Genomic DNA, 27,414 nt, shown 5'->3' on the forward strand with positions numbered 1-27,414 from the left:
GTAGAGAAGAAAGAGTTCGGCAACATCTCAGAATGATTCACAAGCATTTATCTCAGAGAATAGAGGAAGGTCAAAGTCTAGAAGCAGTTCACGCATGGGTAGAAGCAAGTCAAGATCAAGAAAAGATATTGTTTGCTATAATTGTGGTGAGAAAGGACATTACAAAAACCAATGTAAGCAACCTAAGAAGTGCAAGAAAAAGGGAAAAGAAGTGGAGTCTATAGAGTCAAAAGATAATATCACAACTACAATGCAGGGTGGTGATTATTTGATTTTATCTCCTTCTGATGATATTTTTTCTTGTGTGTGTCAGGATCTTGAGTGGGTGATTGACACAGGTGCTTCTTATCATGCTACACCACGGAGGGAGTTTTTTGCTACATATAGGTCTGGAAACTTTGGTGTTGTCAAGATGGGCAACTATGGTACAGCAGACATCAGAGGCATGGGTGATATCCATTTAAAGACCAACCTTGGCTGCAAGTTAGTGCTTAAGGATGTGAGGCATGTGGTTGACTTGAGGCTGAATCTAATTTCAGTTGGAAGGATAGATGATGAAAACTATGATAGCAGATTTCACAAAGGGTAATGGAAGATCAGTAAGGGTTCTCTTGTTATAGCTAATGGAAAGAAATGTCATACTTTGTACAGGTTGCAGGCTAAAGTTTATGGTGAGCAGTTAAATGCTACAGAAAAAGACTTCAGCATGGAGTTGTGGCATAGGCGACTGGGACATATGAGCGAGAAGGGGCTGCAAACTATTTCTGAGAGAGGTATTACCATACCTCAGAGGTATACATCTGAACCCTTGTATTGATTGTTTAGCAGGTAAACAACATAGAGTTTAATTTGTTAGTGCTGCTTTGTCTAGAAAAATGCATGTCTTAGACCATATTTATACATATGTATGTGGTCCTTTGAGGACAAAAACTCATAGTGGATCTGTTGATGTTCTTGGTATAAGTGGTGCACTTTATTTTGTCACTTTTATATATGATTTTTCTAGGAAAGTTTGGGCCTATGCTTTGAAGACTAAAGATCAAGTGATTAATGTCTTCAAAGAGTTTCATGCCAGGGTTGAAAGGGAGATAGAAAGGAAATTGAAATGCATAAGATCAGATAATGGTGGTGAGTATATAGGATTGTTTAATGACTATTGCAAGTCACATGGGATCCAACATGAGATGACAGTTTTTGGTACACCTCAGCATAATGCAATTGCAGAGAGAATGAACCGCACCATCATAGAAAAGATCAGATGTATGCTTTCACAGGCCAAGCTACCCAAAAGGTTTTGGGATGAGGCTTTGAGGACTGCAGTTGATGTGATCAACTTATCACCATGTATAGCCTTAGATGGTGATGTTGCAGAGCATGTATGGTCAGGGAAAGATGTTTCTTACAAGTATTTGAGAGTGTTTAGTTGTCGTGCATTTGTACATGTTCCAGATAATAAGAGGTCCAAGCTGGATGGTAAGACTAAAGAATGTATTTTTCTTAGTTACTCACATGATCATTTTGGTTACAGGCTTTGGGATCCAGAAAAGCAGAAGTTGTTCAGAAGCCGAGATGTAGTCTTCTTTGAGGATCAAACCTTTGAAGATTTGAAGAAGAAGACACCAGCCAATACTTCTGTAGAAGGATTAGCAGATTGTGACCCAATTATTCCTCCAGTATATCACGGTGATGGGGGAGATGTGCAGGAAGATAGTGTAGAGCCTGACGTTAATCTACCTTCAGGACATGTTGAGCAAGAAGAAGTTGGAGAGCAACTTCCCGCAGAACCTCAATTGAGAAGATCTTCTAGACAACGTCAACCTTCCAAAAGATACTCTAGAGATGAGTATGTGATGCTTACTGATGCAGGTGAACTAGAGAGTTACCAGGAAGCAGTTGAAAGTGTGCAGAAAGAGAAATGGTTAGTTGCTATGCAGGAAGAGATGGATGCTCTTCAGAAGAACCACACTTATGATTTGGTGCTGCTACCAAATGGAATGAAGGCCTTGAAGAACAAGTGGGTTTTTGTTAGGACTCTAGCTTGGAGAGTCCTAATTGAGAGAGACATTCATGTAAAAATGTTAGGACTCTAGCTAGGAGAGTCCTAATTGAGAGGGACATTCATGTAAAACTGTTAGGACTTTAGCTAGGAGAGTCCTAATTGAGAGGGACATTCTGTTAGGACTCTAGCTAGGAGAGTCCTAATTGAGAGGGACATTCTGTTAGGACTCTAGTTAGGAGAGTCCTAATTGAGAGGGATATTCATGTAGGAGGTTTTTTCTTAGAGAAGAATTAGGAGTTGTAAGGCAATAGATGAATCTTTTCTGCAGCCTTTGAGCAGCAACTTGGAGGGAGGAACCCCTATAGAGTTCCAAGGAGGCCGATCCCCTAAAGAGATCAACCCCAAGTTTAGAATCTGCAAGGGTTCTAACACCTGGTATCAGAGCAGCGTTCTTGGCGTCTCGCTGCCCTTCCACAGCCATCCATCAACCCTCTACAACCATCCAAAGCAATTCCCACAATTGCTTAAAAGATCGTCACCGAATTCCGTCATCATCTCCACCACCACGGATCATCCTTTGATCTCCCCGTGAATTGCAACAGGTTCTGGTTTCCTACCTTACTGCTGCTGCAATTTAGTTATCCTTATTCGAAAATCCAAAAAAAAAAAAAATCGTTCCTATATTGCTGCATAAACTTTTCGTCACAAAGTTTTCATCTCTACGACGAAAGATACATTGCAGAATTCCAACCACATAGCACCATCTGTTTGATCTTGCTACTGTGCTTTTTCTATCCAAATTTCTACGAAATTTTTATGACATCTTTGACACTTCTTAACAGTGGATTTCCCTTTGGTTTCATCAAAAAAATTCTCAATATAAACTACTGATCTTTTATGTCCAATCTGCTGCACTTGAATTGCAGAATTCAAGCCGCATAGCACCATCTGTTTGATCTTGTTACTGTGCTTTTTCTATCCAAATTTCTACGAAATTTTTATGACATCTTTGACACTTCCTAACAGTAGATTTTCCTTTAGTTTCATCGATAATTTCTCAATATAAACTACTGATCTTTTATGTCCAATCTGCTACACTTGAAAATCTATGCTGCAGAAAATTTCAGCTGCATATCGTTGCCTTAACCCATCTATTTGCAATCTTTTTTGAATGAAATTTCTTATACACTTCATAGATTATCTTGGCTTCCATCTAAGATTGATCTATTAAGAAATTCATCTCTAAAAACGATTTTATGTTGCTGCAAATTTTCATCGTAACCCGCTGAAATTTTTCGACGATAATTCTGCAATTACAACTTGCACCAATTTCCTTGCTGTTATACTGCCGAAATTTTCTTGATTAAATTAGATATCCTTGCTGTCATATAAACTGTGATTTTGCTATCAATTCCCTCCTCAATTCTCTCAAGTTTTTGGTGGAAATTACGTCAAGAAACCGTTGTTTCTTCGACGACAATTCTACTCTTACAAGACAGCACATACTTACTGCAACTTCCACGGATTTCTGTCAAACCTTTGCTACCATCTACCATAGATCCAAAACTTTCAACCACAACCCTAAAACTCTACTAAACCACACCCTCAAACTGCACCCAAAACTGCCACAAAACAAGCCTAAATCGTACCCTACATCCACCAATCCACCAACCCTTTTGACCATCACTTCTCTCAACCTATACATGCCTTTAACCTAACAACAAAAGAGAGATCTTAACATCATAGATTTGGAGGCATATATTATGGCATCTAAGGAGGTAATCAATACTAAATTCGAAGCCTTAGAGGCGCGAATGGAGGATAAGATTCGGATGCTCTTTACCGAACTCAGATTAGGCCGACCACTAAGCCCGAAGAAATTACATCAAGGAGAGAGCTTTGCCCAATCACACCAACCCCAAAGATATGACTTCCAAGAGAGGGGAAGCTCTATGACCAACCCCAACTATCCATGCATGAAAGTGGACTTCCCTAGATGGGAAGAAGGAGACCCGATTGGTTGGATCTCGCGCGCGGAGCGATATTTTCGATACCACAAAACCGAGGATGTATCTATGGTGAAAATTACAGCTATACATCTTAAAGGGGATGCTATACAGTGGTTTGACTGGTTTGAACATACTTATGGAGTCCTTTCATGGCGACAATTCAAAGAAGGACTGCTGATTCGCTTCAGACCAACCGATTACGAGAATATTGACGAACAACTAGCAAAGATCCAACAAACCTCCACCATTCAGGAGTACCAAACCATGTTTGAAAGGTTATCTAATCAAACTCATGATTGGTCTCAAAAACAGCTATTGTGGACCTTCATTGAGGGCTTGAAGCCGGAGATCCGAGGAGAAGTTAAAGCGCGACAACCGTATACGCTTATGGCAGCCATCTCTTTCGCACGACATCAAGAGGAGCAATTGAACCATGAAGCTCGGAGGACTAGGGTCTCTCCTCAACCAGTAATATTGAAGCCCTTAGCCCCCCCTACTGTCGACCAAGTCCCTACACTAAAGAGGTTAACAAGAGAAGAGCTTCGGGAGCGATATGCGAAGGGGTTATGTTGGCATTGTGACGAGCCATGGAGCCGTGAGCATTGCTGTAGTAAAGGGGGACTTCTTATGATTGAACCGATAGAAGAAGAGGTCATTGAACATCCAAAAGAGAGCCTTGAACATGAAGAAGAAGATGCAAAAGAAGAGCCACAACCGACCGAAGTTACGGTACATACACTAGCTAGCTACTCAAACCCGCAAACGATGAAAATTGGAGGCCTTCTCAAACAACAACCAATAACTGTTCTCATCGACACGGGCAATACTACTAACTTCCTAAATAGTAAGCTTGCTGTTCGGATATCATTACCTATCGAGAATCACTGTAGGTTTGATGTTAAGGTCACCGACGGACGGATTTTGAATTGTGATCATAGGCGCTTGCAGGAGAAACTATTGCTGCAGGACCAAGAGATAATTGCAGATTTCTTCCTTCTCCCTCTTAACAATCATGAGGCCATGCTCAGAATTAAATGGTTGACGACATTAGGTGATATTTCTTGGAATTTTATGAAACTAATTATGAAATTTTACAGTAAGGAGAAACAGGTGACATTGCACGGGAAACGTGGGGGTGACATAACTACGATTTGCACACAACAAATGGAGAATGTTTTGCATAAAGCATGCAGCGGCTTTTTAGTACAACTTGAGCAGCAAACTAAGGGAGAGCTAACAGAATTTGAAGATCCAAATCTACTTCCTTTGCTTGCTGAATTTTCAAATATATTTGACGAACCGCGCAACCTACCTCTTACCGGTCGGCATGATCATTGTATAATGATTCTTCCAGGCAAATGTTCAGCCATATCAGTATCCACATCTCCAGAAGGATGAAATAGAAAGGATTATAAAAGAGATGCTCGAAACAGGAGTTATTCAGCCAAGTTGCAACCTCTACTCTTCGCCGGTGCTACTTGTACGCAAGAAGGATGGAACAAGGCGAATATATGTTGATTACCGAGCTCTCAATGGCATAATCATCAAGGACAAATACTTTATTCCAATAGTAGATGAATTGCTAGATGAAAGGGAGCACAAATCTTTATAAAGCTGGACCTTTGATCCGGGTATCATCAAATACGAGCATGCGAAGAAGACATACGGAAAACCACCTTTTGAACACACAACAACCACAAATTTTTGCTTTCTTCAACAAAAGGTGGAATATCTTGGGCATATCATATCAGAGAAAGGTGTGGCAGTGGACCCCTTCAAAATTGGAGCAATGCAAAACTGGCCGACCTCGAGAAACATAAAATTGCTACATGGCTTTCTGGGTTTAATAGGCTACTACCGCAAGTTCGTGAAAAACTATGGAAAGATCAGTGCACCACTTACTTCCTTACTAGAAAAAAATGTCTTCCAATGGTTGGACAGAGCCTCCGCTGCCTTCGACAAACTTAAGGCAGCCATGACGACGACGCCGGTGCTAACACTACCAGATTTCAACCGACCCTTCATTATTGAGGCCGACACATCTGGAGTCAGAATTGGAGCCATTCTCATGCAAGATGGTCGACCACTCACATACACTAGCAAGGCATTATCTCCCTCCGATCAAAATATGTCAACATATGATAAGGAGATGCTCGCCATTGTGCGCGCAGCAACGAGGTGGAGATTGTACTTGATCAGGCGATACTTTCAAATCAAGACCGACCATAAAAGCCTAAAATATCTCTTGGAGCAGAAGATATCTTCCCCCGAGCAGCAAAAATGGGTAACAAAACTTCTTGGATTTGATTTTGAAATAACTTACAAAAAGGGGAAAGAGAATGTTCTTGCAGATGCGCTTTCGCAGCTACACGAGCAAGTTGAAGTTTCGACCGTTTCACTTCCGACCAGCGACTTCCTTGAGGATATTAAGATGGAATGGCAAGAAGATTCAGATACTAGTAAGATTATAAAAAAATTGGAGGAAGCACCAAGCCCCATGGCTCATTACAATTGGGACTCAAAAGAATTACACTATAAGGGATGCATTGTGCTTGTGACAAATTCTACTTGCATCTTCAATAGCAGATTTTGGACAAAGTTATTCTATATGCAGGGTACTAAATTGAAAAGGAGTACGACATATCACCCACAAACCAACAGCCAACCGGAAGTTTTAAACAGGTGCTTGGAGACAGCCCAAAGCCACCCACCAAATATGACTACCCAAAGAGAACTCCAGACCCAGCCAAGTGCCATTATTGATCGACGGATCGTGACTCGACGACGACGACCCACTAATGAAGTGCTAATACAGTGGGCGAACCTACCAAAAGAAGATGCCACTTGGGAGAACTATGACGACTTGAAGATCAAATTCCCAGAATTCATGAATCATCAGCCTTGAGGACAAGGCTGATTTGAAGAGGGCGGGTCTGTTAGGACTCTAGCTTGGAGAGTCCTAATTGAGAGAGACATTCATGTAAAAATGTTAGGACTCTAGCTAGGAGAGTCCTAATTGAGAGGGACATTCATGTAAAACTGTTAGGACTTTAGCTAGGAGAGTCCTAATTGAGAGGGACATTCTGTTAGGACTCTAGCTAGGAGAGTCCTAATTGAGAGGGACATTCTGTTAGGACTCTAGTTAGGAGAGTCCTAATTGAGAGGGATATTCATGTAGGAGGTTTTTTCTTAGAGAAGAATTAGGAGTTGTAAGGCAATAGATGAATCTTTTCTGCAGCCTTTGAGCAGCAACTTGGAGGGAGGAACCCCTATAGAGTTCCAAGGAGGCCGATCCCCTAAAGAGATCAACCCCAAGTTTAGAATCTGCAAGGGTTCTAACAGTTTTTAGGTTGAAGACTCAAGAATATTGTTCTCAACCAAAGTACAAAGCTAGATTGGTTGTGAAAGACTTTGGTCAAAAGAAAGGTATTGACTTTGAAGAGATTTTTTCTCCTGTTGTTAAAATGTCTTCTATTCGTGTTGCTCTTGGTATTGCTGCTAGCCAGGACTTGGAGGTTGAACAGTTAGATGTGAAGACATCTTTCCTTTATTAGGATTTGGAAGAGGAAATTTATATGGAGCAACCAGAATGCTTCAAAGTTAAAGGTAAAGATAACTTTGTTTGTAAATTGAAGAAGAGCTTGTATGGGCTAAAGCAAGCTCCAAGACAATGGTACAGAAAGTTTGATTCATTTATGATAGAAAATGGATACAAAAGAACGGCTTCAGATCATTGTGTGTACATAAAATGGTTTGGTGAGGATTTTATTATTCTCTTACTTTATATTGATGACATGCTTATTCTTGGAAAAGATATATCTAAAATTGACAGATTGAAGAAAGAACTGAGTGAGTCTTTTGCAATGAAGGACATGGGGCCAGCAAAGCAAATACTAGGTATGCAGATTTCCCGTGACAGGAAAAATAAGAAGATTTGGTTGTCACAGGAGAAATACATCGAGAAGATATTGGAAAGATTCAGTATGAGCAATGCAAAGCCAGTTGGTTCTCCTCTTGCAGGTCACTTCAAGTTATGCTCAGAACAGAGTCCGTCAAGTGATGAGGAGAAGGAGAAAATGCAAAAGGTTTCTTATGCTTCAGCAGTTGGAAGTTTAATGTATGCAATGGTATGTACGAGGCCAGACATCGCATATGCAGTTGGTGTTACTAGCAGATTTCTTGCAAATCCAAGCGAAGAGCACTGGGCAGCAGTGAAGTGGATTTTTAGATATCTCAGAGGGAGCTTTAAGGTTTGTTTAAGCTTTGGAGGTGGACAACATGTGTTGATAGGTTACACAGATGCAGATATGGCAAGAGATATAGATACGAGAAAGTCTACTTCAGGTTATGTACTTACTTTTGTAGGGGGAGCTTTGTCATGACAATCCAGGTTGCAAAGGTGTATTGCTCTCTCCACCACGGAAGCATAATATATTGCTGCTACAGAGGTATGCAAAGAAATGTTATGGATGAAAGAATTCTTACAAGAATTGGGGTTGAAACAAAAAAATTATGTGGTGCATTGTGACAGCCAGAGTGTCATCCATTTGTGTAAGAACCCAATGTTTCATTCCAAGTCAAAGCATATAGATATCAGATACCACTGGATTCGAAATGTATTTGAAGAGAAGTAGTTGCAGCTTCAGAAAATTCACACAGATAAAACCGGAGCAGACATGTTGATAAAAACTTTACCAAAAGAAAGACAGGAGATATACCGACAGCTGGTCGGCATGGCTTCACATTGAGGAGTCATGGGACAGCCTCCCTTATGGGCTGAGGGGGGAGGTTGTTGGGCTGACAGCCCACAAATTCAGCCCATAGTGGGCTTGGGCAGCCCACAGCTCACCCCTTCTTAACCTAACCCTAATTAACATTAGGGGGGGTGTGGTGGCTGCGTTTTCGAGGCAGAAAAAGGCATAAATAGGGCAGCAACGTGGGAGAAGGAAACAGCCACGAGATTCCAAAGAAAAGTAGGAAAACCAGGCAGAAAAGGAAGAAAGAAAGGGAAGAAGACAAGGACAACGCGAGAGGTTGTTCTCAATCATCTAGTAGTGTTCTATCTCAGGTTAGATCAAATCTACAGTAGACTCTTGCTGTGATTACTTGGGGAGGTTTTAGATATTGTGGGCAGTGATGTGATCCTTGTATCCCAGTTGTTCTCTTGAGATTGTTGCTAGGGTTTAGGGCAAGAGATTGAGATTTGTATATTCATTATTCTCATAGTGGATTATCTCTAATTTGCCCCGTGGTTTTTACCCATCACATTGGAGGGGTTTTCCACATATATCTTGGTGTTCTGTTTGATTGTGCTTTCATTTAATTCCGCTACGTATTATGGTCTTATAGTATTTGTTCATATACAAAGGTTATTTCTATTTATATCCCCATCACAAGCGACAACTAAAACAAGTGTAGAACAAAAAATTCTTGGATATGAAACTATTATTGGTATAGAGACCCATGTGCAACTATCAACCCTTACCAAAGCATTCTGCAGCTGCCCTTACCCCTATGGATCACAACCAAACACTACTGTTTGTCCTGTCTGCATGGGACATCCTAGTACTCTACTAGTTTTGAACTCCAAGGTCATTGAATTTGCTGTGAAGCTTGGCCTTGCACTCAACTACAGATTGTCCATGACCTCCAAGTTTGACAGAAAGCAATACTTTTACCAAGATCTCCCTAAAGGATACCAAATATCACAATTTGACATCTCGATAGCAATTAGAGGGTTCATTGATTTGGATCTTCCAGTTGAGTTTGGTGGTGGTCATAGAAGGTTTGGGATAACTAGAGTTCATATGGAAGATGATGCAGGAAAACTAATTCACTCAGAAACCGGGAGTTATTCCCAGGTCAGTTTCTCTCGTTATACTTGGAACTATTTGTAGTTTGCTAATATGATATTTGCATGATGATATCAAATGCTTTGTGGGGCTGTTTTGACAAGTGGATCTGAATAGGGCAGGGGTGCCTTTACTGGAGATTGTCTCTAAGCCCGATATGAGGAGTGGACTTGAGGTTGTAGAATATGCTGCAGAGATAGAGAGGCTGGTTAGGTATCTTGGAATAAGCATTGGAAATATGCAGGAAGGTTCACTTCGTTGTGATGTAAATATTTTTGTCCGTCCAGTAGGACAATCAAATTTTGGAACAAAGGTACTATTTGCTTATTTCATAATCCACATGGTCTACTGTTAGTCTTTCATATAAATAAAACACAGAGTCCTTGTCATCTAGTGTTGACCGGAGTTTTGCTTCTCTTTCATCGGTAGATAAAAGTAGTTGTAACCTTGCAACAGGTCAACATTTCACCATGCAGAAGCATTTTTTTTTTGCCAATTTAACTCCTGTTAGTTTAATACTAGTTACCTACTCTTTCACCAGCATTAATCCAGCCTTAACACTCTTTTAAGTCTCACACTGACCGAGTAATTCAAGGGCAGTGGTACAGTAACATGGTTTTTTACTTTGTAGGGATATATATAATATATACAATTTTACATGAGTATATAGGATATTTCATGAAGTTACAGGGTACACTAGAAAATTTTTCTAAACAAAATTAATATACTGTAATAAAGAAAGATAAATAGAGAAACATAACAATTTATATGTGCTTACATGCTAACATATGTATAGGTTACTAAAGTGGCTTGTGATATTGAAACCATCTAAAATATATGTACTGTTAGCAAAATGTTTTGTCTAACCTATATCATGCCATAGGAAGACCATTGGACGCTAGTTGGGCTTATAATAAGATCGCAAATACTTCCTAAAATAATTACTAAAATGACAAAATTATTCCAAAAATTACAGGAAAAATGCTATAAGTATCACTAAGAGTCGTTACAATGTAAATCTGCCCTCTTCTTTCCTAATTTTATTAGGAGTGCAATTTGAAGGTCTTTCCCATCCTGACTTATATTAGGATTGGGCTTCTCTTTCCTATCTTTGTCTGCTTCTCCTAATCTTTATGAACGCCCTTTTTTTTTAATTATTAGGCCCTATTGGGCTGTAATATGCTGAACCAACCAAAAATGTTGGCCCCTTCAATGATTTAAACTGGTCCTTGATAGGGTTCCAGGGTCAATTAACAGTGCATCAGTTTATTATTTCATTTATTAAAGATCTATTATTTGACCGTTGTTAGTGCTTCTATTTGGTTATAACTGTTGCTTGATATTACACAAATGATCTTAAATTTTTATCACAGAGATTGATGGTTAGCACACTTTTGCTTGTTGCATTCACAGGTTGAAATAAAGAACATGAATTCATTTTCTGCAATGAATAAGGCCATAGATTATGAGATCTCAAGACAGGTTCTTCTTCATAGCCAAGGTCAAAGTGATCAAATTGTACAAGAAACTCGTTTATGGGAAGAAGGTTGTCATCTTCCTTATAGTACGTAACTCCATCTCCATCAGTTGTACATGTAATTTTTTATATTTAATCGTGACTTTTTCTGTTTGCAGAAAACTTTTACAATGAGGAAAAAGGAAGGACTAGCAGAGTACAATATCTTGTAATTTTTTATATTTAATCGTGACTCTATAGACTCCACTTCTTTTCCCTTTTTCTTGCTCTTCTTATGTTGTTTACATTGATTCTTGTAATGTCCTTTCTCACCACAATTATAGCAAACAATATCTTGTAAGAATTCTTTCATCCATAACATTTCTTTGCATACCTCTGTAGCAACAATATATTATGCTTCTGTGGTGGAGAGAGCAATACACCTTTGCAACCTGGATTGCCATGACACAGCTCCCCCTACAAAAGTAAGTACATAATCTGAAGTAGACTTTCTCGTATCTATATCTCTTGCCATATCTGCATCTGTGTAACCTGTCAACACATGTGGTCCATCTCCAAAGCTTAAACAAACCTTAGAGCTCCCTTTGAGATATCTAAAAATCCACTTCACTGCTGCTCAATGCTCTTTGCCTGGATTTGCAAGAAATCTGCTAGTAACACCCACTACATATGCGATGTCTGGCCTCGTATATACAATTGCATACATTAAACTTTCAACTGTTGAAGCATAAGGAACCTTTTGCATTTTCTCCTTCTCCTCATCACTCGATGGACTCTATTCTAAGCACAACTTGAAGTGACCTGCAAGAGGAGAACCAACTGGTTTTGCATTGCTCATTCTGAATCTTTCCAATATCTTCTCGATATATTTCTCCTGTGACAACCAAATCTTCTTATTTTTCCTGTTATGGGAAATCTGCATGCCTAGTATTTGCTTTGCTGGCCCCATGTCCTTCATTGCAAAAGACTCACTCAGTTCCTTCTTCAACCTGTCAATTTTAGACATATTTTTCCTAAGAATAAGCATATCATCAATATAAAGTAAGAGAATAATAAAATCCTCACCAAACCATTTGATGTACACACAATGATCTAAAGTCGTTCTTTTGTATCCATTTTCTATCATAAATGAATCAAACTTTCTGTACCACTGTCTTAGAGCTTGCTTTAGCCTATACAAGCTCTTCTTCAACTTGTAGACAAAATTATCTTTACTTTTGACTTTGAAGCCTTCTGGTTGCTCCATATAAATTTCCTCCTCCAAATCACTATGAAGGAAAGCGATCTTCACATCTAACTGCTCAACCTCCAAGTCCTGTCTAGCAGCAATACCAAGAGCAACACGAATAGAAGACATTTTAACAATAGGAGAGAAAATATCTTCAAAGTCAATACCTTTCTTTTGACCAAAGCCTTTCACAATCAATCTAGCTTTGTACTTAGGTTGAGAACAATATTCTTGAGTCTTCAACTTAAAAACCCACATGTTCTTCAAGGCCTTCATTCCATTTGGAAGCAGCACCAAATCATAAGTGTGGTTCTTCTGAAGAGCATCCATCTCTTCCTGCATAGCAAGTAACCACTTCTCTTTCTGCTCACTTTCAACTGCTTCCTGGTAACTCTATGGTTCACCTATATCAGTAAGCATCACATACTCATCTATAGAGTATCTTCTGGAAGGTTGACGTTGTCTAGAATATCTTCTCAACTGAGGTTCTGTTGGAACTTGCTCTCCTACTTCTTCTTGCTCAACATGTCCTGTAGGTAGATCAATAGCAGGCTCTACACTATCTTCCTGCACATCTCCCCCATCACCGTGATATACTTGAGAAATAACTGGGTCACAATCTGCTAATCCTTCTGCATAAGTCTTGGCCAGTGTCTTCTTCTTCAAATCTTCAAAGGTTTGATCTTCAAAGAAGACTACATCTCTGCTTCTGAACACCTTCTGCTTTTTTGGATCCCAAAGCCTGTAACCAAAATGATCATGTGAATAGCCAAGAAAAATATATTCTTTAGTCTTACCATCTAGCTTGAACCTCTCATTGTCTGGAATATGTGCAAATGCACGATAACCAAACACTCTTAAATGCTTATAGAAAATATCTTTCCCTGACCATACATGCTCTGCAATATCACCATCTAGGGTTGTACATGGTGATAAGTTGATCACATCAACTGCAGCCCTCAAAGCCTCATCCCAAAACCTTTTGGGTAGCTTGGCCTGTGAAAGCATAGATCTGATCTTTTCCATGATGGTGCGGTTCATCCTCTCTGCAATTACATTATGCTGAGGTGTACCAGGAACTGTCATCTCATGTTGGATCCCATGTGACCTGCAATAGTCATTAAACAATCCTGTATACTCACCACCATTATCTGATCTTATGCATTTTAATTTCCTTTATGTCTCCCTTTCAACCCTGGCATAAAACTCTTTGAAGACATTAATCACATGATCTTTAGTCTTCAAAGCATAAGCCCAAACTTTTCTAGAAAATCATCTATAAAAGTGACAAAATAAAGTGTACCACTTATACCAAGAATATCAACAGATCCACTAGGAGTTTTTGTCCTCAAAGGACCACACACATCTGTATAAACACGGTCTAAGGCATGCATTTTTCTAGATAAAGCAGCACTAGCAAATGAAACTCTATATTGTTTACCAGCCAAACAATCAATACAAGGGTTCAGATGTATACCTCTGAAGTCTAGTAATACCTCTCTCTTGGAAAGAGCTTGCAGTCCCTTCTCGCTCATGTGCCTCAATCGCCTATGCCACAACTCCATACTGAAGTCTTTCTCTGTAGCATTTAACTACTCACCATAAGCTTTAGCCTGCAACCTGTACAAAGTATGACATTTCTTTCCACTAGCTATAACAAGAGAACCCTTACTGAGCTTCCATTGCCCTTTGTGAAATATGCTTTCATAGTCTTCATCATCTAGTCTTCCAACTGAAATAAAATTTAGCCTCAAGTCAATCACATCCTTAAGCACCAACTTGCAGTCAAGGTTGGTCTTTAAATGGATATCACCCATGCCTATGATGTCTGTTGTGCCATAGTTGCCCATCTTGACAACACCGAAATTTCCAGACATGTATGTAGCAAAAAACTCTCTCCGTGGTGTAGCATGTTAAGAAGCACCTGTGTCAATCACCCACTCAAGATCCTGACATACAAAAGAAAAAATATCATCAGAAGGAGACAAAATCAAATAATCACCACCCTGCATTATAGCTATGATATTATCTTTAGACTCTATAGACTCCACTTCTTTTCCCTTTTTCTTGCTCTTCTTATGTTGTTTACATTGATTCGTGTAATGTCCTTTCTCACCACAATTATAGCAAACAATATCTTTTCTTGATATTGACTTACTTCTACCCATGCGTGAACTACTTCTAGACTTTGACCTTCCTTTGTTCTCTGAGATAAGTGTATGTGAATCATTCTGAGATGTTGCCGAACTCTTTCTTCTCAACTCCTCATTCAACAAACTGCTTGTTACTTGACTCATAGTGACAACACCATCTGGCGCAGAATTACTGAGAGAAACCACCAGTGTCTCCCAACTTTTTGGTAATGAACTGAGAAGTAACAATGCCTGTAACTCATCATCAAGAGATATTTTCATAGAGGATAACTGGTTAGTAATACTCTGCATTTCATTCAAATGCTCAGCAATAGAAGCACCCTCTCTATATTTTAGGTTCATAAGTTTTCAGATCAAAAAAGCTTTGTTGCCAGCTGTTTTTCTTTCATAGAGACTTTCCAAGTTTTTCCAAAGAGAATATGTAGAAATTTCAGTAGAAACATAGTGAAAGACACTATCATCAAACCACTGTCTAATAAACCCAATTGTTTTTCGATCTAACCTCTTCCACTCATCATCTGTCATAGTTGTCGGTTTTGCACTATCCCCCTGTAAAGGTCCATACAAATCTTTGAAATACAAGAGATCTTCCATTCTTGGTTTCCATATCATCCAATTATTTCCATTCAAACTAATCATGCGAGAAACATTACTGGCCTCCATGTTCAAATACAAAAATTAAATCACCAAAACCTCCTGCTCTGATACCAATTGATGGGGATATAAACAGGAATAACCTTTGTATATGAACAAATACTAGAAGACTATAATACACAGCGGAATTAAATGGAAGCATAATCAAACAGAACACCAAGATATACGTGGAAAACCCCTCTAATGTGAAGGGTAAAAACCACGGGGCAAACTATAGATAATCCACTATGAGAATAATGAATATACAAATCTCAATCTCTTGCCCTAAACCCTAGCAACAATCTCAGGAGAACAACTGGGATACAAAGATCACGTCACTGCCCACAATATCTAAAACATCCCCAAGTAATCATAGCAAGAGTCTACAGTAGATTTGATCTAACCTGAGATAGAACACCGCTAGATGATTGAGAACAGCCTCTCTTCATTGTCCTTGTCTTCTGCCCTTTCTTTCTCTTCCTTTTCTACCTTGTTTTCCTGATTTTCTTTGAAATCTCATGGTTGTTCTCTTCTCCCACGTTGCTGCCCTATTTATGTCTTTTACTGCCTCCAAAATGCAGCCTCCACACTCTCCCTAATGTTAATTAGGGTTAGGTTAGGAGAGAGTGAGCTGTGGGCTGCCCAAGCCCGCTATGGGCTGAATTTGTGGGCTGCCAGCCAAACAACCTCCCCCTTAAGCCCATAAGGGATGCTGTCCCATGACTCCTCAATGTGACACCATGTCGACCAGTTGTCGGCATATCTCCTGTCTTTCTTTTGGTAAAGTTTTTGTCAACATGTCTGCTCCGTTGTCATCTGTGTGAATTTTCTGAAGCTGCAACTACTTCTCTTAAAATACATTTCGAATCCAGTGGTATCTGACATCTATATGCTTTGACTTGGAATGAAACATTGGGTTCTTACACAAATGGATGACACTTTGGCTGTCAAAATGCTCCATATAATTTTTCTGTTTCAGCCCCAATTCTTGTAAGAATTATTTCATCCATAACATTTCTTTGCATACCTCTATTGCAGCAATATATTCTGCTTATGTGGTGGAGAGAGCAATACACCTTTGCAACCTGGATTGCCATGACACAGCTCCTCCTACAAAAGTAAGTACATAACCTGAAGTAGATTTTCTCGTATCTATATCTCTTGCCATATCTGCATCTGTGTAACCTGTCAACACATGTGGTCCATCTTCAAAGCTTAAACAAACCTTAGAGCTCCCTTTGAGATATATAAAAATCTACTTCACTGCTGCCCAGTGCTCTTTGTCTGGATTTGCAAAAATCTGCTAGTAACACCCACTACATATGCGATGTCTGACCTCGTATATACAATTGCATACATTAAACTTCCAACTGTTGAAGCATAAGGAACCTTTTGCATTTTCTCCTTCTCCTCATCACTCGATGGACTCTATTCTAAGCACAACTTGAAGTGACCTGCAAGAGGAGAACCAACTGGTTTTGCATTGCTCATTCTGAATCTTTCCAATATCTTCTCGATATATTTCTCCTGTGACAACCAAATCTTCTTATTTTTCCTGTTATGGGAAATCTGCATGCCTAGTATTTGCTTTGCTGGCCCCATGTCCTTCATTGCAAAAGACTCACTCAGTTCCTTCTTCAACCTGTCAATTTTAGACATATTTTTCCTAAGAATAAGCATATCATCAATATAAAGTAAGAGAATAATAAAATCCTCACCAAACCATTTGATGTACACACAATGATCTAAAGTCGTTCTTTTGTATCCATTTTCTATCATAAATGAATCAAACTTTCTGTACCACTGTCTTAGAGCTTGCTTTAGCCCATACAAGCTCTTCTTCAACTTGTAGACAAAATTATCTTTACCTTTGACTTTGAAGCCTTCTGGTTGCTCCATATAAATTTCCTCCTCCAAATCACTATGAAGGAAAGCTATCTTCACATCTAACTGCTCAACCTCCAAGTCCTGTCTAGCAGCAATACTAAGAGCAACACGAATAGAAGACATTTTAACAATAGGAGAGAAAATATCTTCAAAGTCAATACCTTTCTTTTCACCAAAGCCTTTCACAATCAATCTAGCTTTGTACTTAGGTTGAGAACAATATTCTTGAGTCTTCAACTTAAAAACCCACATGTTCTTCAAGGCCTTCATTCCATTTGGAAGCAGCACCAAATCATAAGTGTGGTTCTTCTGAAGAGCATCCATCTCTTCCTGCATAGCAAGTAACCACTTCTCTTTCTGCTCACTTTCAACTGCTTCCAGGTAACTCTATGGTTCACCTATATCAGTAAGCATCACATACTCATCTATAGAGTATCTTCTGGAAGGTTGACGTTGTCTAGAATATCTTCTCAACTGAGGTTCTGTTGGAACTTGCTCTCCAACTTCTTCTTGCTCAACATGTCATGTAGGTAGATCAATATCAGGCTCTACACTATCTTCCTGCACATCTCCCCCATCACCGTGATATACTTGAGGAATAACTGGGTCACAATCTGCTAATCCTTCTGCATAAGTCTTGGCCAGTATCTTCTTCTTCAAATCTTCAAAGGTTTGATCTTCAAAGAAGACTACATCTCTACTTCTGAACACCTTCTGCTTTTCTGGATCCCAAAGCCTGTAACCAAAATGATCATGTGAATAGCCAAGAAAAATACATTCTTTAGTCTTACCATCTAGCTTGAACCTCTCATTGTCTGGATTATGTGCAAATGCACGATAACCAAACACTCTTAAATGCTTATAGAAAATATCTTTCCCTGACCATACATGCTCTGCAATATCACCATCTAGGGCTGTACATGGTGATAAGTTGATCACATCAACTGCAGTCCTCAAAGCCTCATCCCAAAACCTTTTGGGTAGCTTGGCCTGTGAAAGCATAGATCTGATCTTTTCCATGATGGTGCGGTTCATCCTCTCTGCAATTACATTATGCTGAGGTGTACCAGGAACTGTCATCTCATGTTGGATCCCATGTGACCTGCAATAGTCATTAAACAATCCTGTATACTCACCACCATTATCTGATCTTATGCATTTTAATTTCCTTTATGTCTCCCTTTCAACCCTGGCATAAAACTCTTTGAAGACATTAATCACATGATCTTTAGTCTTCAAAGCATAAGCCCAAACTTTTCTGGAAAATCATCTATAAAAGTGACAAAATAAAGTGTACCACTTATACCAAGAATATCAACAGATCCACTAGGAGTTTTTGTCCTCAAAGGACCAAACACATCTGTATAAACACGGTCTAAGGCATGCATTTTTCTAGATAAAGCAGCACTAGCAAATGAAACTCTATATTGTTTACCAGCCAAACAATCAATACAAGGGTTCAGATGTATACCTCTGAAGTCTAGTAATACCTCTCTCTTGGAAAGAGCTTGCAGTCCCTTCTCGCTCATGTGCCTCAATCGCCTATGCCACAACTCCATACTGAAGTCTTTCTCTGTAGCATTTAACTACTCACCATAAGCTTTAGCCTGCAACCTGTACAAAGTATGACATTTCTTTCCACTAGCTATAACAAGAGAACCCTTACTGAGCTTCCATTGCCCTTTGTGAAATATGCTTTCATAGTCTTCATCATCTAGTCTTCCAACTGAAATAAAATTTAGCCTCAAGTCAATCACATCCTTAAGCACCAACTTGCAGTCAAGGTTGGTCTTTAAATGGATATCACCCATGCCTATGATGTCTGTTGTGCCATAGTTGCCCATCTTGACAACACCGAAATTTCCAGACATGTATGTAGCAAAAAACTCTCTCCGTGGTGTAGCATGTTAAGAAGCACCTGTGTCAATCACCCACTCAAGATCCTGACATACACAAGAAAAAATATCATCAGAAGGAGACAAAATCAAATAATCACCACCTTGCATTATAGCTATGATATTATCTTTAGACTCTATAGACTCCACTTCTTTTCCCTTTTTCTTGCTCTTCTTATGTTGTTTACATTGATTCTTGTAATGTCCTTTCTCACCACAATTATAGCAAACAATATCTTTTCTTGATATTGACTTGCTTCTACCCATGCGTGAACTACTTCGAGACTTTCCAAGTTTTTCCAAAGAGAATATGTAGAAATTTCAGTAGAAACATAGTGAAAGACACTATCATCAAGCCACTGTCTAATAAACCCAATTGTTTTTCGATCTAACCTCTTCCACTCATCATCTGTCATAGTTGTCGGTTTTGCACTATCCCCCTGTAAAGGTCCATACAAATCTTTGAAATACAAGAGATCTTCCATTCTAGGTTTCCATATCATCCAATTGTTTCCATTCAAACTAATCATGCGAGAAACATTACTGGCATCCATGTTCAAATACAAAAATTAAATCACCAAAACCCCCTACTCTGATACTAATTGATGGGGATATAAACAAGAATAACCTTTGTATATGAACAAATACTAGAAGACTATAATACGCAGCGGAATTAAATGGAAGCATAATCAAACAGAACATCAAGATATACGTAGAAAACCCCTCCAATGTGAAGGGTAAAAACCACGGGACAAACTAGAGATAATCCACTATGAGAATAATGAATATACAAATCTCAATCTCTTGCCCTAAAGCCTAGCAACAATCTCAGGAGAATAACTGGGATACAAGGATCACGTCACTGTCCACAATATCTAAAACCTCCCCAAGTAATCACAGCAAGAGTCTACTGTAGATTTGATCTAACCTGAGATAGAACACTGCTAGATGATTGAGAACAGCCTCTCTTCGTTGTCCTTGTCTTCTTCCCTTTCTTTCTCTTCCTTTTCTACCTTGTTTTCCTGATTTTCTTTGAAATCTCTTGGTTGTTCTCTTCTCCCACGTTGCTGCCCTATTTATGTCTTTTTCTGCCTCCAAAACACAACCTCCATACAACCCCTAATGTTAATTAGGGTTATGTTAAAAGGGGGTGAGCTGTGGGCTGCCCAAGCCCACTATGGACTGAATTTGTGGGCTGCCAGCCTAACAATTCCCAGGTCAGTTTCTCTTGTTATACTTGGAACTATTTGTAGTTTGCTAACATGATATATGCATGGTGATATCAAATGCTTTGTCGTGCTTTTTTGGCAGGTGGATCTGAATAGGGCAGGGGTGCCTTTACTGGAGATTGTCTCTGAGCCCGATATGAGGAGTTGACTTGAGGCTGCAGAATATGCTGCAGAGATACAGAGGCTGGTTAGGTATCTTAGAATAAGCAATGGAAATATGCAGGAAGGTTCACTTCATTGTGATGTAAATATTTCTGTTCGTCCAGTAGGACAATCAAATTTTGGAACAAATGTACTATTTGCTTATTTCATAATCCACATGGTCTACTGTTAGTCTTTCATATAAATAAAACATCGAGTCCTTGTCATCTAGTGTTGATCGGGGTTTTTCTTCTCTTTCATCGGTAGATAAAAGTAGTTGTAACCTTGCAACAGGTCAACATTTCACCATGCAGGAGCATTTTTTTTTGCCAATTTAACTCCTGTTAGTTTAATACTGGTTACCTACTCTTTCACCAGCATTAATCCAACCTTAACACTCTTTTAAGTCTCACACTGACCGAGTAATTCAAGGGCAGTGGTACAGTAACATGGTTTTTGACATTGTAGGGATATATATAATATATGTAATTTTACATGGGTATATAGGATATTTCATGAAGTTACCGGGTTACACTAGAAAATTTTTCTAAAAAAAATTAATATACTGTAATAAAGAAAGATAAACAGAGAAACATAACAATTTATATGTGCTTACAAGCTAACATATGTATAGGTTGCTAAAATGGCTTGTGATATTTATTTTTGAACCCTCATTATTCCATGAAATCCCACGAAAAGTGATTTTGAAACCCTCTAAAATATATGTACTGTTAGTAAAATGTTTTGTCTAACCTATATCATGCCATTGGAAGACCACTGGACGCTAGTTGGGCTTATAATAAGATCGCAAATACTTCCTAAAATAACTACTAAAATGATAAAATTATTCCAAAAATTACGGGAAAAATACTATAAGTATCACCAAGATTCGTTACAATGTAAATCTGCCTTCTTCTTTCCTAATTTTATTAGGAGTGCAATTTGAAGGTCTTTCCCATCCTGACTTATATTAGGATTGGGCTTCTCTTTCCTATCTTTGTCTGCTTCTTCTAATCTATGTAAACGCCCTATTTTTTTAATTATTAGGCTCTATTGGGCTGTAACATGTTGAACCAACAAAAAATGTTGACCCCTTCAATGATCAAGAAGGCTGATCCATGGCCAATTAGGCCCAGGTTATGCATAAACTTGATTTAAACTGGTCCTCGATAGGGTTCCAGGGTCAATTAACAGTGTATCAGTTTATTATTTCATTTATTAAAGATTTATTATTTGACCGTTGTTAGTGCTTCTATTTAGTTATAACTGTTGCTTGATATAGCACAAATGATCTTAAATTTTTATCACAGAGATTGATGGTTAGCACACTTTTGCTTGTTGCATTCACAGGTTGAAATAAAGAACATGAATTCATTTTCTGCAATGAATAGGGCCATAGATTATGAGATCTCAAGACAGGTTCTTCTTCATAGCCGAGGTCAAAGTGATCAAATTGTACAAGAAACTCGTTTATGGGAAGAAGGTGCTCAGGTTGTCATCTTCCTTCTAGTACGTAACTCCATCTCTATCAGTCGTACATGTAATTTTTTATATTTAATCGTGACTTTTTCTGTTTGCAGAAAACTTTTACAATGAGGAAAAAGGAAGGACTAGCAGAGTACATATATTTTCCTGAGCCTGACCTACCTGAAGTTATTCTGACAAAAGACTATGTTGACAAAATTCAACAAGTTTTGCCTGAGCTCCCAGAAGCAAAACGCAGACGATATGAAAAATTGGGTCTCAACATGCAAGATGTTCTCTTTCTTGCCAATGACAATCATGTACGTATCAATTATGAATGGTAAGTAACTTTAGAAATAGTAGCTATTTTTTGTTAAGCTGGTAAAAGATGGCCACACTGAGCATATAAATTTCTCAGGTTGCTGAATTTTTTGATGCTTCTGTTGAGAATGGTGCTGATGCAAAGTTGGCTGCCAACTGGATTATGGGCGACATTGCAGCTTTTCTGAAGAATGAATGACTTTCAATGAATGAAATCAAATTAACACCAGTAGAGCTTTCTGAGTTAATAACTTCAATAAAAAATGGAACCATTAGTGGGAAGATTGGGAAGGAGGTAAAAGTGTGATCTTTTGCACTTCCTTGGTATGAACATTTTATTCAATACTTTTATTATGGCACATCTGATGTAAATGAAACTGTCGATAACTAACTAGCTACTTGTCTCATCAAGAAAAATGGTTGTGGTCTCCTAATTTTTTTCTTTATTGTCACATTTTCACTACCTGGTGTGTTAAGCTAATTGTTACTTGTTGGCATTCTCACTGGGAATCTGACTTTAATTAAGCATACTATGTTTCTTTTCGGAGAAACAATCAATCGTTGGTTATTTCTCTTTTGCCTTGTGCTTTGACCTTAAATCTTATGTGATATCACATTTTTAATTGGGTTCAATGCTCTTTCTGATAAGTTTTCTAAGAACATGATAATATCATAAAAGTCATTATATTGATAAATAACTTATATATGATAAAGTCGTTTGGCTTTATATCTGTTGATCACACTGAGTAGCTCTCTCATATATCCTCCTACCAAATAACTCACAAACTACAACCAAACCAACATGACTGCAATTTATTTATTTATGGTCTTACTGTGGTGGCTTTTATAGGAAAGGATGCTAGTGTTGTTCCTATGTATGCATTCATGTGTCACATGCTAATACATCCATACATGGAGTTCAAATAACACATTGTGTGCATCACAAAAGTTTAGTGATGTCTCATTTTACCCCTTTTTTTCATTAGTTTTATTGATTCAATGTCCGCAGATACTTTTTTGAGCTTTTATCAAAAGGTGGAACGGTAAAGTCATTGATAGAAGAGAAGGATTTAGTTCAGGCAAGTATAGTTTACACTTCATGCATGATAACATTAAATAATTTACTGATGCGAACAATTCCAGTTAAATTCTAAGCTTCTTTTCTATATATTTTGACATATTTTTATGCCTTTTACACTTATGCTCTGATGCATGATAACATTAGATAATTTACTGATGCGAACAATTCCATTTAACTTCTAAGCTTCTTTTCTGCATATTTTGACATATTTTCATGCCTTTTACATTTCTGTTCAGATGCATGATAACATTAGATAATTTACTGATGCGAACAATTCCAGTTAACTTCTAAGCTTCTTTTTTGCATATTTTGACATATTTTCATGCCTTAAATAGTGAGTCACTGAAACAAGTGATCTTTTCTACATATTTTGACATATTTTCATGCCTTAAATAGTGAGTCACTGAAACAAGTGATACACTTAGCACGTGTAGTTTTTGTGTATGCCCCACAATCCAACTAAGGAGCTTATATGATTTTGGAAATCATTGTTCTTCTCAATATTAAAGAGAGATGATGTAATCCGTGCATATGCATCTGGTTATCAACCAAATGATAACTAAGTCTAGTATTTCTTAGTCTCTTCAGGATTTTAAGCACCGAAACTATTAGATGTGGTAAAGTTGCTTTACACATTTAAGTTCTAGTAATTCTGAACAGATAGCGCTTGTTAATGCTTTTTTTTTTATTGTAAGCAGTTACACAATTTGTTTTTATTTTCAATTGTCTGTAGTAGACCTTTAATTGTTTCCATTTTAGATTTTTTTGCTTCTTATGTAGTAGTAGACGAGGATGAGTGCTAGGCATGTTCTAACAATTATTTCAAGTCAAAAAATGTGTTCCACATGCAATGAGACTGTCTGGACATGTGATAGGCCTTATAAATATTGGTTTAAAGGGATACGTTTGAAATCCATGTATTAGCTCGATTAATGCATGCAGCCGTCTCCTTTTACATCAACTTCTGACATGTACGTCTTCAACTCTGTTTAAGAGTTTTTTTTTTTTGTTAAATAACAAGTGATTACATACGATTTGTGATTATACTCGAAACAACTTTTTGATTTGAAAAATAACTGCTAAAGTACTAGCACTGCTGAAACATTAAAAAACAAGATAGATGTGTACCTTGCGAAACTTTGTATATCATTTGTGATTTCTTGTTCAAATTGCTGTAATTCTCGGTTGAAAACCTCTGTTTTGAATATGGTTTTAAAGTTTTAACCTCGGTTTTGAACAAAATCCTCGCTGATAAATTAAATGAAGGGAACTGACAAAAGTTGAAAAGCTTGATGAATTAGTATTTGTTTGTCGTGCCCATCTTCTCGCATTAGTTTCGTGACACAAGTGATGAAAAGAATAGAAAATAAAAATAATTACTTTATTGAAGAAGTGAAGAAGTTTTATTGAAGTAATTAAAAATGCTTCAATACATTAACATTTTTCGTCTCCTATTTATACAGATTAGAATACAAAAAGCAATGAGGTTGATTCATTTTTTGTCCACAAATAGGTGAGAGTACATCCATCAACTATTTATATCTATTTTGTTAGTATAAATGGTGGCCCAAAATCTTCTTTTTCCTTTTGAAGCCTCAAATGTTTAGACGACCAACGTATCGACAGATGCATTTTCATGGTCTATGTTTATAATAGTTTGATGTTTACCCCGGGCATTGCCTCTTACGACATGCATTTTCTTAGAATTTACATGTTAATGTCTTACTAATTGGTGAGGTCTTACGATGATTTGGCAAGCTCATATTGGTTTAATGCAAACTGTTTAACCTTAATTTCAGATTTCTTCTACTGTGGATCCTGGAGTATGCTTCAGAAACAATTAGATGCCGAATCCGAGCTTAATGTACCCTCCGTTTTTTTTGCTTTTATAGGAGAATATTTTCTGTGCTGCTTAATCTGAAGCCTTCCTTTAACATCAGATATTGTAATTTTGGTGAACAAGTGAGCATATATATTGATGTATGCATTAAATTATGTCATCCAAGTAGCCATCTGTGTCTGAGTCGTCTACATGTAGTGCTACAACTGTTATGTATGAGCTGCGTGGTAATGCTGCAACCGGAGTTCGCCATCATAGACAACTTGGCGGCACGACGAAGCCGGAGGCGGTGCCATCGGCGTGCTTACAGGATGATTCCGCCGCCGTGTTCCCGTAGGTGAGCTTGATGTCCTGTAACCCGATTCCGGTGCAGGGGTTGCTGGCGCTGCAGTCGAAGTTGACCGCCACTTCCGATGCAGACGATCCATGAATGTCATTGTACGTCACGCCACTGATCCTGACGCCGGAACTCTGTGGGGAAAGACGGTTAGCTTAACACGACTCATGTCGTCGTTGTTCCTCTCTTATTTCCTTTTTTCTTCAACTGATGAAACAGATGCAGAGGTAGGTGATGGTGATGGCGATGGCGAAAGCGATGGTCAACTCACCTGGTCGGGGCATCCTCTGTCGCCGGGGCAGTAGTTCTGGTCGATGATGATGGGGTTTTGGACGTTCTGCATCACGGCGTGCTCGAACACCACCCCCTTCACGAACCCCTGGCTCGGCCTCCCCCATGTCTTTATCCGCAGCCCATTCTCCGTCCCCGTGAACACCGCCGTGTTCACCGTCACGTTCTCCACCCCCTCCTCGTCGTACTCCTTCCCCAGGCTCCCGATGCTGTGGCCACCGCATCAGGTCAGCTTCGTCTCAGCTAATGGTACACTGGTTTCTGCTTGCAGTGCTTATTTACCTTATGCCGTGGCCTGGGCCGCACGCCACCTGTTCGATCCACAGGTTAGTGGTGCCGGGCCCGACGGAGATGCAGTCGTCGCCGGTCTTGATGCTGGCCCCGGTAATCGTCACGTGGCTCGACCCTTGGACGTGGATGCCGTCGGTGTTGGGGCTGTTCCCCGGTGCCGTGATCTTGACGTTCTGCACTGTCACGCCATCGCAGCCGTCGATCACGATGTGGTATAGCTCGCTGTCCGTCGATGTCAGCCCGCTGATCGTGATGTCCTTCGAGTTCCTGAACGTTAGCGACTGCATAGGCAGAAGACGATCGATTCATCTTTATCATTTATCATTCGAAGTAGCTTGCGAGTGTAACTTGATTAGCTCACCGAGGCTCCGGCGGCGCAGCTACGTCCGGCGGCCTTGCAGGCCCAGAGGGAGGATCCGCGGCCGTCGACGGTCCCGCCGTACACCGACACGCCCTCGACGTGGTGGAACACGAGCCAGTCGCCAGCCCCGCCGAGATCGGACGGCGAGACGAGCGTCCCGTCGATCTGGACGGTGATCTTGCTGCTGCTGCATGGGCCAGCGAAGGTGGCTTGGCCGACCAAGAAGTCCCCGGCCGGCACGTACATGGTGGCCGACCCCGCCGAGCCGCAGGCCGCTTCCCATGCAGCGAGCAGCGACTTGGCCGAGTCGGTCCGGCCATCTGACTTGGCGCCGTAATCGGCAATGTTGTATGCTGCTTCCCCATACGACACAAGGTCGTCGAAGACGACCACGAGGAGGAGAACGATGAAGCTCCTGAGCTGAGCCATGAAAGCACCGCAGCCTCTACTGAAACCAATACACTCGGTGGAGGTGTTGGAGAGCTTGATGAATGGACTGCTGATATTTATAGGGTTCGTGTGAAGGTGTTTGTGTTGGTGGCTGAAGGATGAAGGACGAAGCAAACACAGCCCGAGATTTACGAGGGAACACTCCCTCAGGTGCATGCATGTGAGAGAATGCTGTATTTTATTAGCATTTCTGCTTTTGGATTCTTGGGTTTGGCATTTTTAGAAGACAAGTAGGCACTAGAAAACGGGTTCTTCGATCCGTCAAAGGAGAAGAAATCCAAGAATACCATGTGCACTTGGTGTTGAAAGTCAACCGAGGTAGGAACACGGTGAGACCATTTCGGTTGCTGCAGTCAAGATCTCGATGGCAACTGCTGCTGCCATTCTTGAACTCGGGTTTAGCTTGCAAGTCATCTGATTGGGTTCTGCATTCTTGTTGGAAGAGCTAATCGAGTTTGAGTGGCACGAACTGGTT

The 27,414-nt window shown here is 39.4% G+C and overlaps 1 protein-coding gene and 1 pseudogene across 1 annotated transcript; one reads left to right on the top strand and one right to left on the bottom strand.

Moving 5' to 3' along the window:
- Nucleotides 1–412: 412 nt before the first annotated feature.
- Nucleotides 413–25,213, top strand: LOC135595132 (glutamyl-tRNA(Gln) amidotransferase subunit B, chloroplastic/mitochondrial-like; annotated as a pseudogene).
- Nucleotides 25,214–25,326: 113 nt separating this feature from the next.
- LOC135595277 (polygalacturonase-like) lies at nt 25,327–27,164 on the bottom strand. The gene is made up of 4 exons (XM_065085998.1): nt 26,490–27,164; nt 26,120–26,409; nt 25,818–26,046; nt 25,327–25,680 (listed from the first exon to the last, which is right to left on the bottom strand). Exons 1-4 carry the CDS (start codon nt 27,093–27,095, stop codon nt 25,462–25,464), a joined length of 1,344 nt encoding a protein of 447 aa, XP_064942070.1. The 5' UTR covers nt 27,096–27,164; the 3' UTR covers nt 25,327–25,461.
- Between the last annotated feature and the right edge of the window lie 250 nt (nt 27,165–27,414).

The sequence above is a fragment of the Musa acuminata genome, chromosome BXJ1-10 (assembly GCF_036884655.1).
Source record: "Musa acuminata AAA Group cultivar baxijiao chromosome BXJ1-10, Cavendish_Baxijiao_AAA, whole genome shotgun sequence".
NCBI classification, from domain to species: Eukaryota; Viridiplantae; Streptophyta; class Magnoliopsida; order Zingiberales; family Musaceae; genus Musa; species Musa acuminata.

What these genes read in the sequence shown, in the direction of transcription:
- LOC135595277 (XM_065085998.1), bottom strand. Translation starts at nt 27,095, where the DNA reads ATGCACCTGAGGGAGTGTTCCCTCGTAAATCTCGGGCTGTGTTTGCTT. An exon ending in GGCCCAGGCCACGGCATAAG is followed by an intron (nt 26,047 to 26,119) that starts GTAAATAAGCAC and finishes CGGTGGCCACAG; the next exon opens with CATCGGGAGCCTGGGGAAGG. An exon ending in ACAGAGGATGCCCCGACCAG is followed by an intron (nt 25,681 to 25,817) that starts GTGAGTTGACCA and finishes CTTTCCCCACAG; the next exon opens with AGTTCCGGCGTCAGGATCAG.